General features: G+C 38.0%; 3 protein-coding genes across 5 annotated transcripts in view; 1 reads left to right on the plus strand and 2 right to left on the minus strand.

Annotated features, from left to right (window-relative positions):
* Positions 1-732: 732 nt before the first annotated feature.
* On the minus strand, positions 733-7212 carry ppa1a (inorganic pyrophosphatase 1a). Its single transcript, XM_077739397.1, has 16 exons — positions 6853-7212; positions 6720-6784; positions 6582-6635; positions 6388-6507; positions 6180-6266; positions 5382-5508; positions 5185-5312; positions 5009-5094; positions 4862-4931; positions 4709-4748; positions 3424-4640; positions 3152-3244; positions 1866-1909; positions 1197-1291; positions 975-1120; positions 733-900 (listed from the first exon to the last, which is right to left on the minus strand). Exons 1-11 carry the CDS (start codon positions 6911-6913, stop codon positions 4612-4614), a joined length of 867 nt encoding a protein of 288 aa, XP_077595523.1. The 5' UTR covers positions 6914-7212; the 3' UTR covers positions 733-900; positions 975-1120; positions 1197-1291; positions 1866-1909; positions 3152-3244; positions 3424-4611.
* A 317-nt stretch (positions 7213-7529) lies between these two features.
* Positions 7530-14034, minus strand: LOC144211611 (leucine-rich repeat-containing protein 20-like). 3 transcript variants are annotated; one of them, XM_077738986.1, is made up of 6 exons: positions 10086-10292; positions 9661-9767; positions 8849-8925; positions 8418-8567; positions 8170-8337; positions 7530-8066 (listed from the first exon to the last, which is right to left on the minus strand). In XM_077738986.1, exons 3-6 carry the CDS (start codon positions 8916-8918, stop codon positions 7930-7932), a joined length of 525 nt encoding a protein of 174 aa, XP_077595112.1. In that variant the 5' UTR covers positions 8919-8925; positions 9661-9767; positions 10086-10292; the 3' UTR covers positions 7530-7929. The 3 variants fall into 3 exon arrangements, with proteins under 3 accessions (XP_077595112.1, XP_077595113.1, XP_077595111.1); XM_077738987.1 differs by lacking the exon at positions 10086-10292 and having other exon boundaries at positions 9661-9896; XM_077738985.1 differs by lacking the exons at positions 7530-8066; positions 8170-8337; positions 8418-8567; positions 8849-8925 and adding exons at positions 11270-12009; positions 12959-13248; positions 13964-14034 and having other exon boundaries at positions 9660-9767; positions 10086-10867.
* The window catches only part of pald1a (phosphatase domain containing paladin 1a), a 28001-nt gene continuing 27509 nt past the window's right edge, over positions 13927-14418 (plus strand). Inside the window, exon 1 of the mRNA XM_077738981.1 lies at positions 13927-14178. The gene's annotated coding sequence lies outside the window, so the exon portion shown is untranslated. The remainder of the gene's footprint in view (positions 14179-14418) is intronic.

Below are 14418 nucleotides of genomic sequence, written 5' to 3' on the forward strand. Positions count from 1 at the left end.
TAGTGTTTACTCCCCTTGGTTTTAAAAAAAAATTAAATCCTAAATATATTATTTCTCCAGCTTTTTAAAAAAAAAAATTCTAAATGTTAACTGCTCAAACTTTCTTTAAAAATATTTTATTTCTTCAGCTATTAAAAAAAATAAAATCCTAAATATATTTCTCCAGCTTTTTTAAAAAAAATTCTAAACGTTTATTGCTCCAACTTTTTAAAAAGATATTTATGCACCCAACTTTTAAAAAAAAATATATGCTAAATATATATACACATTTTTGGATATTCAATTTATTCTCCCAGCTTTCTTTCCTACAGATTCCACCATCTTTTTTTTTCAATTTTTTTGCCTAAGTGTTTATTCCCCCAGCTTTTAAAAAAATATATTCTAAGTGTTTATTCCCCCAGCTTTTAAAAAAAAATTCTAAGTGTTTATTGCCCTTTTTGTTCATTTTTTTTTGCCTAAGTGTTTATTCCCCCAGCTTTTTTAAAAAATTATTCTAAGTGTTTATTGCCCTTTTTGTTCATTTTTTTTTGCCTAAGTGTTTATTCCCCCAGCTTTTTAAAAAAAATATTCTAAGTGTTTATTGCCCTTTTTTTTGTTCATTTTTTTCTAAGTGTTTACTTTTTTTATTTAATTTTTCTAAGTGTTTTTTCCAAATTTAAAATGTTACTTGTAAATAAAATATTTTAACTTTGATTGTGACTTGCATCTTTTGTTAAAGACAAAACACATGCATACATTTAAAAGCTTTTATTTTGAAAAACTTTAGTAAAATGAAGTAATTCCTCCAGTCACCAGCAGGAAAAACAGGAAATAAAAGCTCCAGCTTTTATTTTGAAAAAGTTTGTAGATTGGTTCCCGTCGATGGTCCAGCATCGTAAAAAATCGAATCTTCTCCACCCCCTGGTGGAGAAGATTCGAAAACTGAAAAGGGGGGGTTAGTACAGTTAGTTGAAAAAATAATGAGAAGGGCTCACCTTTTATTTTGAAAAACTGAAGCAGTTCCTCTTGTCACCAGCAGGAAAAACAGGAAATAAAAGCTCCAGCTTTTATTTTGAAAAAGTTTGTAGATTGGTTCCCGTCGATGGTCCAGCATCGTAAAAAATCGAATCTTCTCCACCCCCTGGTGGAGAAGATTCGAAAACTGAAAAAGGGGTGGTTAGTACAGTTAGTTGAAAAAAATAATGAGTAGGGCTCACCTTTTATTTTGAAAAATGTCAGACTGGTTCACATTGACCATCCAGCAGAGAAAAAAAATTAAGGCACCTGAGGCTATCTGTTCAATGGTGGAATTCTGTAAAACAAGAGAGGGTCAATATATCAAGTTTAGGACAACTTTTATTTTGAAAAATGCATAGATCAGTGCTGGCTATTACACCAACACCAATCTATGCATTTTTTTTCAAAATAAAAGGCAAGACCTTGCAAATATATTTGCATGTGAGGTTTTACCTGACTTGGGTGGAATTCTCCCAATTCAGGTTAAAACTCATTTGCAAATGGTTGAGTAAAAGATATATTCACAAGGTCTTACCTTTTATCTTGAAAAAAAATGCATTGACAGTGCTGGCTATTACACCAACACCAATCTATGCATTTTTTTTTTCAAAATAAAAGGCAAGACCTTGCAAATATATTTGCATGTGAGGTTTTACCTGACTTGGGTGGAATTCTCCCAATTCAGGTTAAAACTCACTTGCAAATGGTTGAGTAAAAGATATATTCACAAGGTCTTACCTTTTATCTTGAAAAAAATGCATAGATCAGTGCTGGATGTTACACCAGAATTAATCTACATTTTTCTTCAAAATAAAAGGCAAGACCTTGCGAATGTTTTTTAACTTAACCATTTGCAAGTGAGATTTTACCAGAATCAGGGAGTGGTGTAGTCCATCTCGACTTGGGTGGAATTCTGGAAACAAAAGAAAGGGTCAATATACAAAGTTAAGTAAAAAAAATTTGCAAAGTCTCAACTTTTATCTTGAAAAAATGCATAGATCAGTGCTGGATGTTACACAAGAATGTATCTATACATTCGCAAGGAAGGTTTTACCAGAAATGGGGAAATCTTTTATTTTGAAAAAAAATAAAACATTTGGAGCTACATACTTTTGCCTTGAGTTTTTCTCTTACACAGAAAAAAAGTTATTTAACCATACGCTAGTCAAAAATGACCCCTGCACTATGGTTGAATAAATGCCTCACTTATATTTTGTCAAAACCACATTTAAAACTAAAAGCCCTGAGGTCTTTAAGAAAGTTAATGGGGTAAAAGTACATGATTGTTTTAATCCATCAAATATTAGCGGTTCCACTACATGGCAGATTATTTATTTAAATTCAGAAAAATGTGAAAAGCTACTTCTCTATTTGCCACTATAGTATTTATTTTAAAAATTAAATTCAATATGCATAAACCTACTCTAAATTTTTCCTTTATCGCAACATGTCTGGTCTACATTAACCATGATAATTAAGGGATTACCGTTTAGCCTAGAGGTCTTTGAGAAAGTTAAGGGGCTAAAATTATATAATTTATTTAAGTGCTCAGTGCCACTGCATGGCAGACTACTTTTTTAAATTCAGAAAAATGTGAAAAGCTACTCTTCACTTGCCACTATAGTATGTTTTTTAAATTAAATTCAATAGGGATGACCCTAATTTAAATTTTTCCTTTATAGCAGCCATGTCTTTTCTACGATGATCGAGGGATTACTGTTTAACCCTGAGGTCTTAAAGAAAGTTAAGGGGCTAAAATTATATTTATTTAAGTGCCTAGTGCCACTACATGGCATATTACTTTTTTAAAATCAGAAAAATGTGAAAAGCCACACTGAAACTCAAGCGGAAGCTACCCCACTTGCCACTATAGTATTTTTTTTAATTAAATTCAATTGGGTTGACCCTACTTTAGTTTTTCCAATAACCGCGATAATCGAGGGATTGCTGTTAATTCCTTTCGAATCCACTAATGCATTTGTGTGGGTGATTTATCCACAGATTTTTGCAATTAAAAAACGCAAAGTCATTTAGTGATTTCATTCAAAATTTGAATGCATCATAATGAAAAACGAGCCAATTGCGCAAATCCTTGAATACTGAAAGCTGAAGTTTAAATATTAAACGGAGAAAATCGGAACTATTCAAAAAATACCCCCTTTGTTATGGCGTCGACCAGTTGATCCTTTCTGGTCGTTTCGGCGACATTCTTGATGTTTCCCAGTAGTCGGTGGTGCTCGTTGAGGGACTGAAACACACAAAGGAATGATTAGTTTCAAAACAAAGAGCGATTGGTAACGCAATGCAGCCAATTTGTTTGCAAACATTTTGCTGTCATGGCTGCATCACGCTAACGGAGCATGCTACCGTCAACGATCACTCATAAGATGAGAACCTGGGCTTCGAAATCCCCAAACGACGACATACAACATGTGCAGCAACGTCTTGTGAGAAGTTTGTCAGCCATTCTTCGTCATATTGTCAGCTCTGAGCAGCTCTGCAGTGCACGCCCGTGCAGTCTCAATCGCCATTTTGCTGTATGACATCGACTATTTGAACTCTAACCTCGGCCACGCCCATTAAACATAGACAAACACAAAATAGAAATTGTTTTCATAATAACGTGCATTAGTCAGTGTGTGTATGTAAAAGGTTATATTCCGAACTGCCTTCGGCATAGGTGTTAAAACGTTTTATCCAAGGAAATTGGGTGAAACACTTTTTTGGACAAAATGCTTCATCCACCATTGAATAATTATACACTTAAACACTTATTCTTTTTAACTGAATATTTGGAAAATCTTTGCCGGCACTGAGAATTGAACCCAGGACAATATTAAACTGTAGTATTTGTTGCTTTGTCTCTTTTCATACCCAGATCACACTTAGTAATTTATTGTAGAACTTATTCTTTTACCTGAATAATATTGGCAAAATCTTTGCAGGCACTTGGATTTGAACCAAGGACCACAGGGGTGAGAGACTGATGACTTACCCACTGGGCCACCACCCTGTAAGAGAAGGTAGTAGTACTTATAGTTTTATCTCATTCATTTACCTGAATAATATTGGGAAAATCTTTGCATGCATTTGGATTTGAACCCAGGACCAAAGAGTTGGCAGACTGATGACTTATCCACTGGACCACCACTCTACATGGTTAGTCAGTAGTACTTGATTTTTTTTGTCCCTTTTCACTCCCAGATCATACTTAGTCCTTTATTGTACCTTCAAGTGGGAAAAATTAGGTCAAATTACAAAGCAGAGCAAACCAGGATTACTATATCGTTTTCTAAGATTCGTTTTAATGATCTGGAACGAAAAACAGAACAACAGGCAAACAGTGTTTTTTTTTTTTAAAGTTTCATTCACACAAGAGTTTGATAAAGTGAGTTCAAAATATAAGTCCAAAATTAATACTGAAGTAATGATAAATATTCTACAAATGTACAGTTAGTATTTGTACTACTGGTGATTGGACTTCATTTTCCCACCAAACAATAGGTAATTATTAATATATTTAAGTGAATATTACATGAGAAGAATAAAAAAAAATACTTGGGTTGAAAAGGTGCAAATGTAGGGAAGATGAATATGATTTCTCATCAAGTTTCCTCAGTTATCATAGTAGAACCATTTGTCCACTGAAAAATAAAAAATACATTCATATACTTTTTTTTCCAAATACTGTGTTTTTGTGCTTGATACACACCTGAAGTAGGAACAGGCTCAGCATCTCCATAAGCACAAGCCTGCAAGTGGTTAATAGAAACAGAAAATATTTAGTCTGAAAAGCTATTTGGAATAAAATTTCGACAGTTTTGGCAATTCTTTACTGATAAAAAATTCTCATTTACAGACTTACCGAGTCAACCACGGCAACGGCATCTTCAGAAGAACAGCAAGATGGACTCTCAGATACACTTGTGTTCATGCTGATCCAATAAAAGTAATTTGCTATGAATGAGTGAGTGAACTTTAATGAATTTTAATGAATTGGAGCAGATTTTACCAGCTTAACTCGCCGGCATCCGTCTTCTGAGAGATGAGCGCTTTCCAGAACTCGTGAGTGCTTTTTACAGTCTCAATGGCAAAGTCCTGGAAACCCAGAAGAAAGAATCGTCATGGAGTTACGACTCTGTCTCTGAGTCTCCAGCGCAGCTCGACAGATCCAACTCAATATTCTACCCTGTCCTTGAAGCATCCATCGAACGCGAACTGATTTTCCGCTTTGCCGTCGGGGACTTTGTACCGCTTGAACCAATCGAAAGTGGCTTCCAGGTAGCCTGGTTTAAGTCGTCTGACATCCTCAATGTCTGCGGAGAAAGCGCAGAAAATAAATGTGGACATCTGCCTTACATAATGTAGTCATTCATTTGTATTACCGTTAAAGTTGTCAACTTGGGGGTCGTCTGTGTTGATCCCAATCACTTTCCAGTCGGTTTCACCCTCATCGATAAGGGCCAACGTGCCTAGAATCTTCACTTTGATCACTTCCCCCGGAAAGCATACCTGTATTGTACAAATGTATGTGCTTATTCATGCATTTTTTAAAACCGCTTTTCCCTCACAAGGGTTGCAGGGGGTCCTGGACCCTATCCTCGCTAACTCTGAGCAAGCACAATTGATTTATCTATCTATCTTAACATACATGTAAAAAATATTTTAAAAAATCTAAAATATGACATAATATAGTAAGGCTTTTTTCTTAAAAAATGACAGTATAGTAAGGCTTTTTTCTTAAAATATGACATAGTATAGTAAGGCTTTTTTCTTAAAAAATGACAGTATAGTAAGGTTTTTTTCTTGAAAAATGACATAGTATAGTAAGGCTTTTTTCTTGAAAAATGACATAGTATAGTAAGGCTTTTTTCTTAAAAAATGACATAGTATAGTAAGGCTTTTTTCCTAAAAAAATGACATAGTATAGTAAGGCTTTTTTCCTACAAAAATGACATAGTATAGTAAGGCTTTTTTCTTAAAAAAACGACATAGTATAGTAAGGCTTTTTTCTTAAAAAATGACATAGTATAGTAAGGCTTTTTCCTTTAAAAATGACATAGTATAGTAAGGCTTTGTTTCTCAAAAAACGACATCGTATTCTAAGCTTCCCTTTAAAAACATTAAACATGTTTGTATTTGTTATGTATTACATTACAGGATAGTATATCATAAAAATATACCTTATCACCGATGTCACAAATGTCAATGGGGTCGTTGTCGCCACAGCAATCCGTGTCAGGGTCCTTGTGATGAGGGTCTTCCCATGTCTATTTAAAGACAAAACATAATAAAAAAAATGTGCCTCCTTGCTTTCATGTGATTTGTATACATTAAAAAATAATCATTATTTTTGTGTCCATTTTTTTCTTCCAAAACTGACAAATCTACCTGTGGGATGGCACCATAGTTCCAGATGTAACCTTTATGTGGGAACACGTTAGCCACATAGCGAAGTTTGCCGTTTTTGACGTCCTGCTTAAGTGGATTGAGAGCATCTTTGGTGGCTATCTATTGTATAAAAAAAAAAAAAAGATGAGTGTACAACCTTAAGACATTATCAGATGATCTCTAACATACGGCACCTCCATTTTGGCGTTGGTCCATCTTGGAACCTCCACAACAGCATGAAAAATGTTCTGTGAGATAAATATTAAACCAGATTAGTTTATAGTACATGTTAATATTTTCCTAAATAACCACATAAAATGTGTTCAGTTCACCTGGGCTTCATCGGCATAGGCGGGTATGTCATGGAAGGGGGATATGTAGCCTCCATCTGCGTTTTCTGTGTGAAAAAATGCTTAAATTAAGTAACTCATTTATAAAAACATGCACGTCGATTGCAATACTTACTAAAATAGATCCTGTAGTCGTTGGTATTGCGTCTGCCTCTCTCTTCAATGCTGAAGCTCATGGTGATGACCTCTGCTGCTCGGTTCTTCGTTCACTTTTGAAGTCGATACTCCAGACTTGAGTGGTCGGATTAAGCCGACGTCGCTTGACAACAGGCCAACACGTGATTAAAAAACGAAGAAAATGCACTAAAATAGCCCCAGGAAGTGCAGTAAGTAGTACTTGACTTCCAGATGCAATTGTTTGGCCGGGATGGCAACTTTAAGGGCAGATTTTTGTCAATATTTAGATGTTATTTAAGAGCCCGGCAGAGAAAACAGATGGCGCTTGCTTAATAGGCGTGAGCTATAAACCAATTAAAAGGGTGGATTAGTTGACCGGAGTTTGACTGCAGACGTTTAATATTGTATATGTGGGGCTTTTGTTCTGTTTTGCAGTTACAGTTCTTGTTACACAGTACAAAATATGATATTAGAGTGATTTTCAATCTGGTTTGTGCCTAACTGCTAATTCACATGTATGAAATATCAATGGAATTATTAAAGAAGCTACTATTGGGTAAAAGGTGTTTGTATTTGTATTGAGTTTTTCAACATTATTGATATATATATTTTAAAAGTGTTTGTTGAGGTGAAAATGCTGTGTTTTATTATGGCATGAACCAATGAAAATAAATAAATAGCCATTGCTGAATTTATTAAACTAAAGTGTCTCATAATCATTTCAAACTGTGCCTGTTGACTTTTTAATGGCTGAAAAAAATCGTCAATTGAAGATATTAAGGAATAAAAATATGGAACTTGCATGATAAATACTTAGATATAACATGCATAATAAATATAGCCAATCTTGATAAAATAACATGGCAATACCAAATGAGGAAAAATACTTTTATAAAACCAATGTAATAAGTTATTGATTTAAAAAAATATAGCAAATTATTAGCAACTATAGCAAAGTTGTTTCTTTTAAAATCAAAGGCAAAAGTACAAGAAATCCTCATTTTCAAGCAGACAAAATAATCTAAAATCTTTTGTATTTTTAAGGCACATGTCATGTAAAGTCTACGTGGCTATTTCACGACTCCCTTTGTGATAAAATTTCAAATTTGTGCGGTGAGGTCAGAGCTGATTGCGTGTTTGCGTCTAAAGGATTTGACATGACGTTGAGCCACTTGAGAGCGGGCATGGCGGACAAGCTGTCCACTGGGATTTCTGCGGATTCAAACGACAACACAACCGAATTAGACTGAGAAGGACGTTCACGGACATGTCTCCATGTCCACGACAACCAATGAGTAAAACATCCTTTAGTTACCAGTGATGTGATTCCCCTCCAAATTGATCCGCTCCAGTGTGGTTATCTGCATCAGCTTCTCAGGGAAAGTGGAGAAATTATTATTGGCCAGGTTTATGCTGGTCAAGTGCTTCATTTCCTCCAAAGAGTCGGGAAGTTTGCTGAGAAGGTTTCCGTGGAGGTCCAGTTCTGCAAAAAAAGTCATTTCCAACTTCCTAAACCCAATTCAAGAGCTTCTTTTGGGGTACATATGAATGTGGATTAGGCACCTCTTAGCTGCGTGAAGTTGGAAAAGAACTTGCTGGAAATGGTCTTCATCTCGTTGTCTGCCAGGGTGATGACGCGGATGTTTTCCGAGACGCTGTTGAGCACTTTGAAAATGCCATCCGGGAAAGAAATTAGCTGGCAGTTGGACAGATCTAAACATGAAGAAAATGAGTTGAAACATTAATTATTGGAGGAAAACAATCACCATCTTCTACTGCCATTAACTGGTTAAAGTACAAATAGCACTAAATTATATTGGCTGTTTACAACCAAAAAAACTCAATTTCCCAATGGAGTGAATTAATTTTTTCCAATCGTGCACTGAGTGAGTTTTTGCCTCATTGGCAACAAATCAATGAAATTAGTCAGCAGATATCTTGATGCCAAACTTCTCTTGGAGCTTCTGAAAATAATGATTCCCCTCTGATCTTACCAAGATGATCTAGTCCTTCTTCCACGGTTGCGTTGACCCTCCTGGCCACATTAGCCACAGCCTGTGCCATTTTGTGCCTGTGGAAGGTCAGTTTTTTCATTAAATTGAAGATAATCTTCCTCCCGCATATCAAGAAGCATGTGTTGTAGGCTATTAACCTCTTTAAAATGCCCGTAGGTATGACTGTAGTGACAACCAATTGTGATAACCCCTGTGAGGATCACCAGAAAAGATGGATGGGAACCCACAGAGAGCAGGAAACTAGTGTTTCTTCTTCATTTTTTAATGATTAATTTTAATGATTATTTTTTTAATTTGAAAAAAAATCGCTTTGTATTTTCATAATATGACATGTTTGTCGTGTATTTTTCAAAATAACCCAAAAATGAAGGCACGCAGTTAGATTTTTAGTTTTTGATTTATAAAACAAGACAATGAATTGAACTCAACTATACCAGAACTATACTTCCTAATGGCCACTAGAGGGCGACAACGTCGTGGGATTGAAAAAATGGATGTGATTTTATGTCAACAAGTATAAACGTGTATAAATGTGATACACGTACAATTGTTTGTTGTAAATAAAATAGGACAAAATGGTCTATAAAATGCAGGTTGAGTTAATGATGGCACGATCGTAATCACATATACACTATTTTCCCTAATCTTATATATAGTGTGGTATATGTAAACATATGCAAGATGTCTGAGAGTAGAAAAATAATATCGATCTATGTTGAGCTACATTGGGGATGTTTATAATCAGTATTGCACAAGAATTTCTTATTAAATGGAGACAAACCAGTCCTTACCTTGGCTATCTTGTTCCTTAGTCGGTGTCTAGTGTTGGTTGACTTGACGAATTTGGCATGAGGTATTTTTAGCCCAGACAAGATCCCAAACCATACGATCACCAGATCTGAAAAAAGGAGGCTATAAAATTAGTAAATCTTACCGCTGCCAGGATCAGTTCTGTTTTAGTTTAGAAACTTTAGATCATTAAAAGCAGAAATAAAAACGACTGCATGTGCTATACAATTTATCGTGAGCGTCAAAATTGCGCATGTGAAATGCATCCAGTTGCGATCAATATAAATTGTCAGCTATATGTCAAATGTTCCCGGATCACAGCGTAAAAACAAAAAACATACTAAAAATGTGATAAAACAAAAAATAAATGTTAAAAAACGAGGTTCATTTCATGAGCGTCAAAATTGCATTTCTTATTATTTCCTACCTGAAGAAGTTAAATTCGTCCAAGCTGTCTGTGCTGGTGTACCCAACTTGCATTGGTTTTAACCTCCTAGTATATTTCTGGTTAGTCCGTGAAATGCATCCAATGGGCTTTTTGAACTTTAGTTATGCATTGTCTTAACCGGGCAGCATTTGCTAGATTTTCCTCACCTACAATGCATACAAAGGTTGCACTTTTTGCAACATGATTCATTGTGCATTGCTAGAACATCAACTAGAGAAGCCTTGCTCTTTCTATACATTTGTTGTGACACAGTTCTTTTCACCATGACAACACAAAAACATCCAGGTGCCAAATACTTAAACAATTGTCATTGCAAACAAACTTTGTATGCCATTTGATTAAAACAAATTGATTGGGAATACAGCATAAATGGCTTCATTGTGAAGATTTTAGCCAAATAATAAAAATAATTATGCTAGAAGAAAACATCGATGTAAACGATGGGACAAAACACAACATCTTTGCAAAAATATACATAAATATGATCGTTTATAATATTCACAATAAATATACATTAATTTACAGATCATGAAACAGTGCATTGCAACAAAAGAGCTCCCTGAGTGTTTTTTGTTTTGTTTTTTTTAAGTATGCTTCCGCTGCTGATCTCACTGGCATCCACACTCGTCTACCATCATGTCCTCGTGATGTCGCAGGAGCATCTCTCCATTCTCGTAGTAAAGCATGCTCAGCGGGCTCATTTTGGTTGGAGCGCAGCACGGCGAGGCCACTCGGTCAGCTCGGTAATGCTTGAGTAAACTCTACGAAGGCAAACAATGAGGTGAGAGAGAGCAAAAGTATTTATTTGTGTATATACATATGGAAGAAAGGTAAAAGTAGGTTGGCAGAAATGGAAGAAAACACATGGGAAGGAAAAATAACAGTGAGAAATGATGGAAGAACCCAAGCAAGCAAGAAATAAATGAAATAAAGATAATAAGGAAAAAATAACAGTCAAGAATGATGGAAGAAAGCATGCAAGATAGAAATAAATAAAGGAAAGAGACAATGACAGTTTGAAATGAAGATAAAAAGGATAGATAGCTAGGGGTAATAAAGAGATAAAAGAGAAGGATGATAGGATGAAGTCAAGAACAGAGACAGAAAAAAATGGAGGAAAGGTAAGCTCGTCAGTGGATCATTGGAGCGTAAAGAGCGCTGACCTGCATGTAAGCATGATTGGTTGGGTTGAATTGGGCACCCAAGGGACCCGGGCAGGATCCTTCACACCGGTAAGCGTTGTATCTTTTGGGGAAGATGATCCAGGACCCCCATCCGATCAGGTTAAAATCCACGTGAAGGTCCACTCTGCGGCACAGGGACTGGTCATCTCCCCTTCCGGGCGCCCGGGGATCCCCGCCCTGTTCCCTCTGACCCCGTTTGCTCCTGCGCCTCTTGGAGGAGCGGCGTGCAGCTCTCCCGGTCTCCCCCGCGCTCAAGAACTTGGAGCGTTCGGCCGTGTGGAGCAAGCTGGCCTTAGCTTTGCGGTTCCGACCTGAACCCGTGTGTGAGAAGATAACCAGCAAGGCTCTTTCACTTATCGAGCCCAACCCTAGCGAGGCCTCGCCGCTTCTCCTCCTGGCGACCCGTTTGCGTCGGACCCTAGCGATGGACTTCTCCCGTAGCCAGGCAAGTAGTGGACCCGTCATGTTGAAGACCCTCCAGCTGTGGGAGGACGTGACTAGCGAGGACGGGCCCAGGATGCCGACCGGCTGCGGCCCTTGGCGGCAGACGTCTGACACCGGGTGACATTCCGGCCCGTGCTGGTGGTAGACGGCCACGGACACGTCGAGGGCGCTGGGGGGTAGCCGGATTCTCAATTCCGCTGCCTGAATCTGCTTGTCGGACAGAAGACCGTGAAGGTCAAATGTTGCTGCCCAGCGCCCATGTTTGCGCACCAAATCTGGTGGAGGACCACACACAAATCAAGTCAATACTAAGTCACATTTTATAATGACTGACTGAACACATTGACAGCAATTGGGATATTTTGGAACTGGATGTCTATCAGTGCCAATGTCTCAGAATAACAATTAAACCAAACATAAATGAGATTTTTTATTTTTTCAAAATCCCAGTGCTACCTAAGCTATGAGAAAAGTGCCTTTCATCAGCCAAAAAATGTAGTAGTAATCCCCCGAAAGTAGGAAAACACTCCAATTTCCATTCATCACTGTAACAGTTTATAGCATCATTAAAAAGAGTAAAGTGAGAGGTCAGGGCTACTAAGGATGCAAATTTGGACTGAGGTGGGAGTGCAAAAGACAGTTTGGGGGGGCATTAGGTTTCAGGTGTGCTTCCAATTAATCGAAAGGATGAAAGAGCATCCTCAAGACTGCAGCATTGTGCATGACGTGATGAATTTAATCCACTCAAGCCAAGAAGACCCGAAACTACTAAAGCAGCCTTTGTATTTTCCACCTCCTTGTGCATAGGCTGGCTTGTGCATATCCTCCACCACACAAATAGGTACAAACTCTTAACACCTAACAGTGAAATGGGAGCCAAGCGGTAACAAATCCCCCTATAGCTCTAATCTAATCAGGACAAGTGTGAAAAGTGGAGAGAGAAAAAAAGAACTAAGGCAACTTGTGGAATAGAGATTTGAGCAGGAGGGGGCGCGTCTGGCGAGATGGTTCAATCAACAAAGGTCCAAATTAAGCTAAAATAAGATAGAGAGAAAGAAGAGAGAGAGGTTTGCTTTGAGAATTAGACTGGCTGATCCTCACCCCGAGCGGGATGTGGATTGCAGCCCCCTCGGGTCGTCTGGCATCCCCCCAAACCCCCTCCCTTCACAGGAATGTCATCATCATAATAATAATAAAAAAATGTTAGTAATTTCTTAAGTATACCTTTCGCCATTAAACTTCTCACAGTATCCGCTCGCCTCTCCAACTTTTGCTCTGCGGGGATTGAAGCGTTGGGCTTGAAGTTGCGGTAAAGGTGGACCATATAGGTGGGCAGGTGGTGTCCGATTCCTCCTCCACCTCCTCCACCGACGGCAGCGGCTACTACGCGCTCACGCAGGCCGAACAGACGAGCTCCGTCGCGGGCGTGCTGCAGGTGAACTCCCCGCTGGTGATGGTGGAGGATGAGAGCCAGCGGCAACAGCAGGGAGGCTCGCAATGAGCGCATGTCGGTCCTCGAGAGCAATAACAACAATTTTAGCCACCATCTCCCCCAAGGGACTCTTATATAGTCTTTGACGCCCCCCGGCACGGAACCCCTGGACCTCCTCCTCCCAATTCTTTCATGTTCCACAAGTAGCTGAGAACATTAAAGGAAGTTGACATGCGTCTCCAAGTCGTGTTACCTGACAGCTCATCAGCCATTCAACTGCTAATAAGGGCGCCTGGGTGAGTTATTTACTGGCAGACCCCCCTTAACACACAAAAAAATGCCCCCCAACACACACACACGTACACACGCACACACGCAAATAATACAACAGGCAACAGAACAAGTGAATGGGCATGTTTTTCCCCACTTATTTTGGAAATTAACAAAGTTTGTTTGTTATTTTTCAGCTAACATACCGTACAAAACCTAAAAACACGCCCCCCAAAATCCAATACTAATGCGCATCACAGCCCAAGAAATATACAAAGGGATACAATATTAGATAAATATAAAGGAAACACTATTATAGACGTCACAAAAAGTTTAGTCAACTTTTTATGCCTAAAAACATAAACAAAAGGAGCGACGCTGTGTACAACGTGGCAAAAATACACACGAGGCACTTCAAATTTCACCAAAAAGTAACCTTAGGCCGTTTCCAGAAACCTTCAATGTACAAATCGTCTTTTTATCCCAAAATAGTTTCATTAATTCCATTTAAATGGAAAAAGACGCACTATGGGTTGGTTTCTTACGCATGCGCAGTTAGACTACGCTCTCCGGTGGAAACTGTTGCGTTGCTCCTCGCTACGTCCTCGTCCCCGAGAGAGAAAAAAAGACCCCCACGACACCCACAGAAAATCAAAGACTCTTTTAACTTAAAAGGGGGAAAGGCAACCAACGGCATCCTTTTCTCAACCCATCCAAGACGCCCATCTGCTTATTTTTGGACGGATTTCATACCTGTCAACCTCGAACCATTTGTGATCTTACCAAATTTTGTTTTCGCCCTTACATATATGTATAAATACATGGAAAATCTTACCACTTTACTTTTTTGTAAAAAATCACGAACAACAAGTGAAAATGAAAGTAAACATAAACAAGGGAACAGGAAACGGAAATCACATGGTGAAAGTGTTACAAAACGAAATGTTTATCATGATCTTTTTTTTTTAGCCAATCAGAGGCG

This window comes from Stigmatopora nigra, chromosome 18, assembly GCF_051989575.1.
Source record: "Stigmatopora nigra isolate UIUO_SnigA chromosome 18, RoL_Snig_1.1, whole genome shotgun sequence".
NCBI classification, from domain to species: Eukaryota; Metazoa; Chordata; class Actinopteri; order Syngnathiformes; family Syngnathidae; genus Stigmatopora; species Stigmatopora nigra.

Bases quoted from the DNA above. Each gene is read 5' to 3' on its own strand.
- ppa1a (XM_077739397.1), bottom strand. From the start codon at position 6,913: ATGAGCTTCAGCATTGAAGAGAGAGGCAGACGCAATACCAACGACTAC. The intron at 5,313-5,381 runs GTAATACAAATG...CTTTCTCCGCAG, and splicing joins CCAAGTTGACAACTTTAACG to ACATTGAGGATGTCAGACGA. The intron at 4,641-4,708 runs GTGTGTATCAAG...TTTATTTTTCAG, and splicing joins TGAGCCTGTTCCTACTTCAG to TGGACAAATGGTTCTACTAT.
- LOC144211611 (XM_077738985.1), bottom strand. From the start codon at position 13,241: ATGCGCTCATTGCGAGCCTCCCTGCTGTTGCCGCTGGCTCTCATCCTC. The intron at 12,010-12,958 runs GTATACTTAAGA...GTCCTCCACCAG, and splicing joins GAGAAGTTTAATGGCGAAAG to ATTTGGTGCGCAAACATGGG. The intron at 10,868-11,269 runs GTCAGCGCTCTT...TTGCCTTCGTAG, and splicing joins CCAATCATGCTTACATGCAG to AGTTTACTCAAGCATTACCG.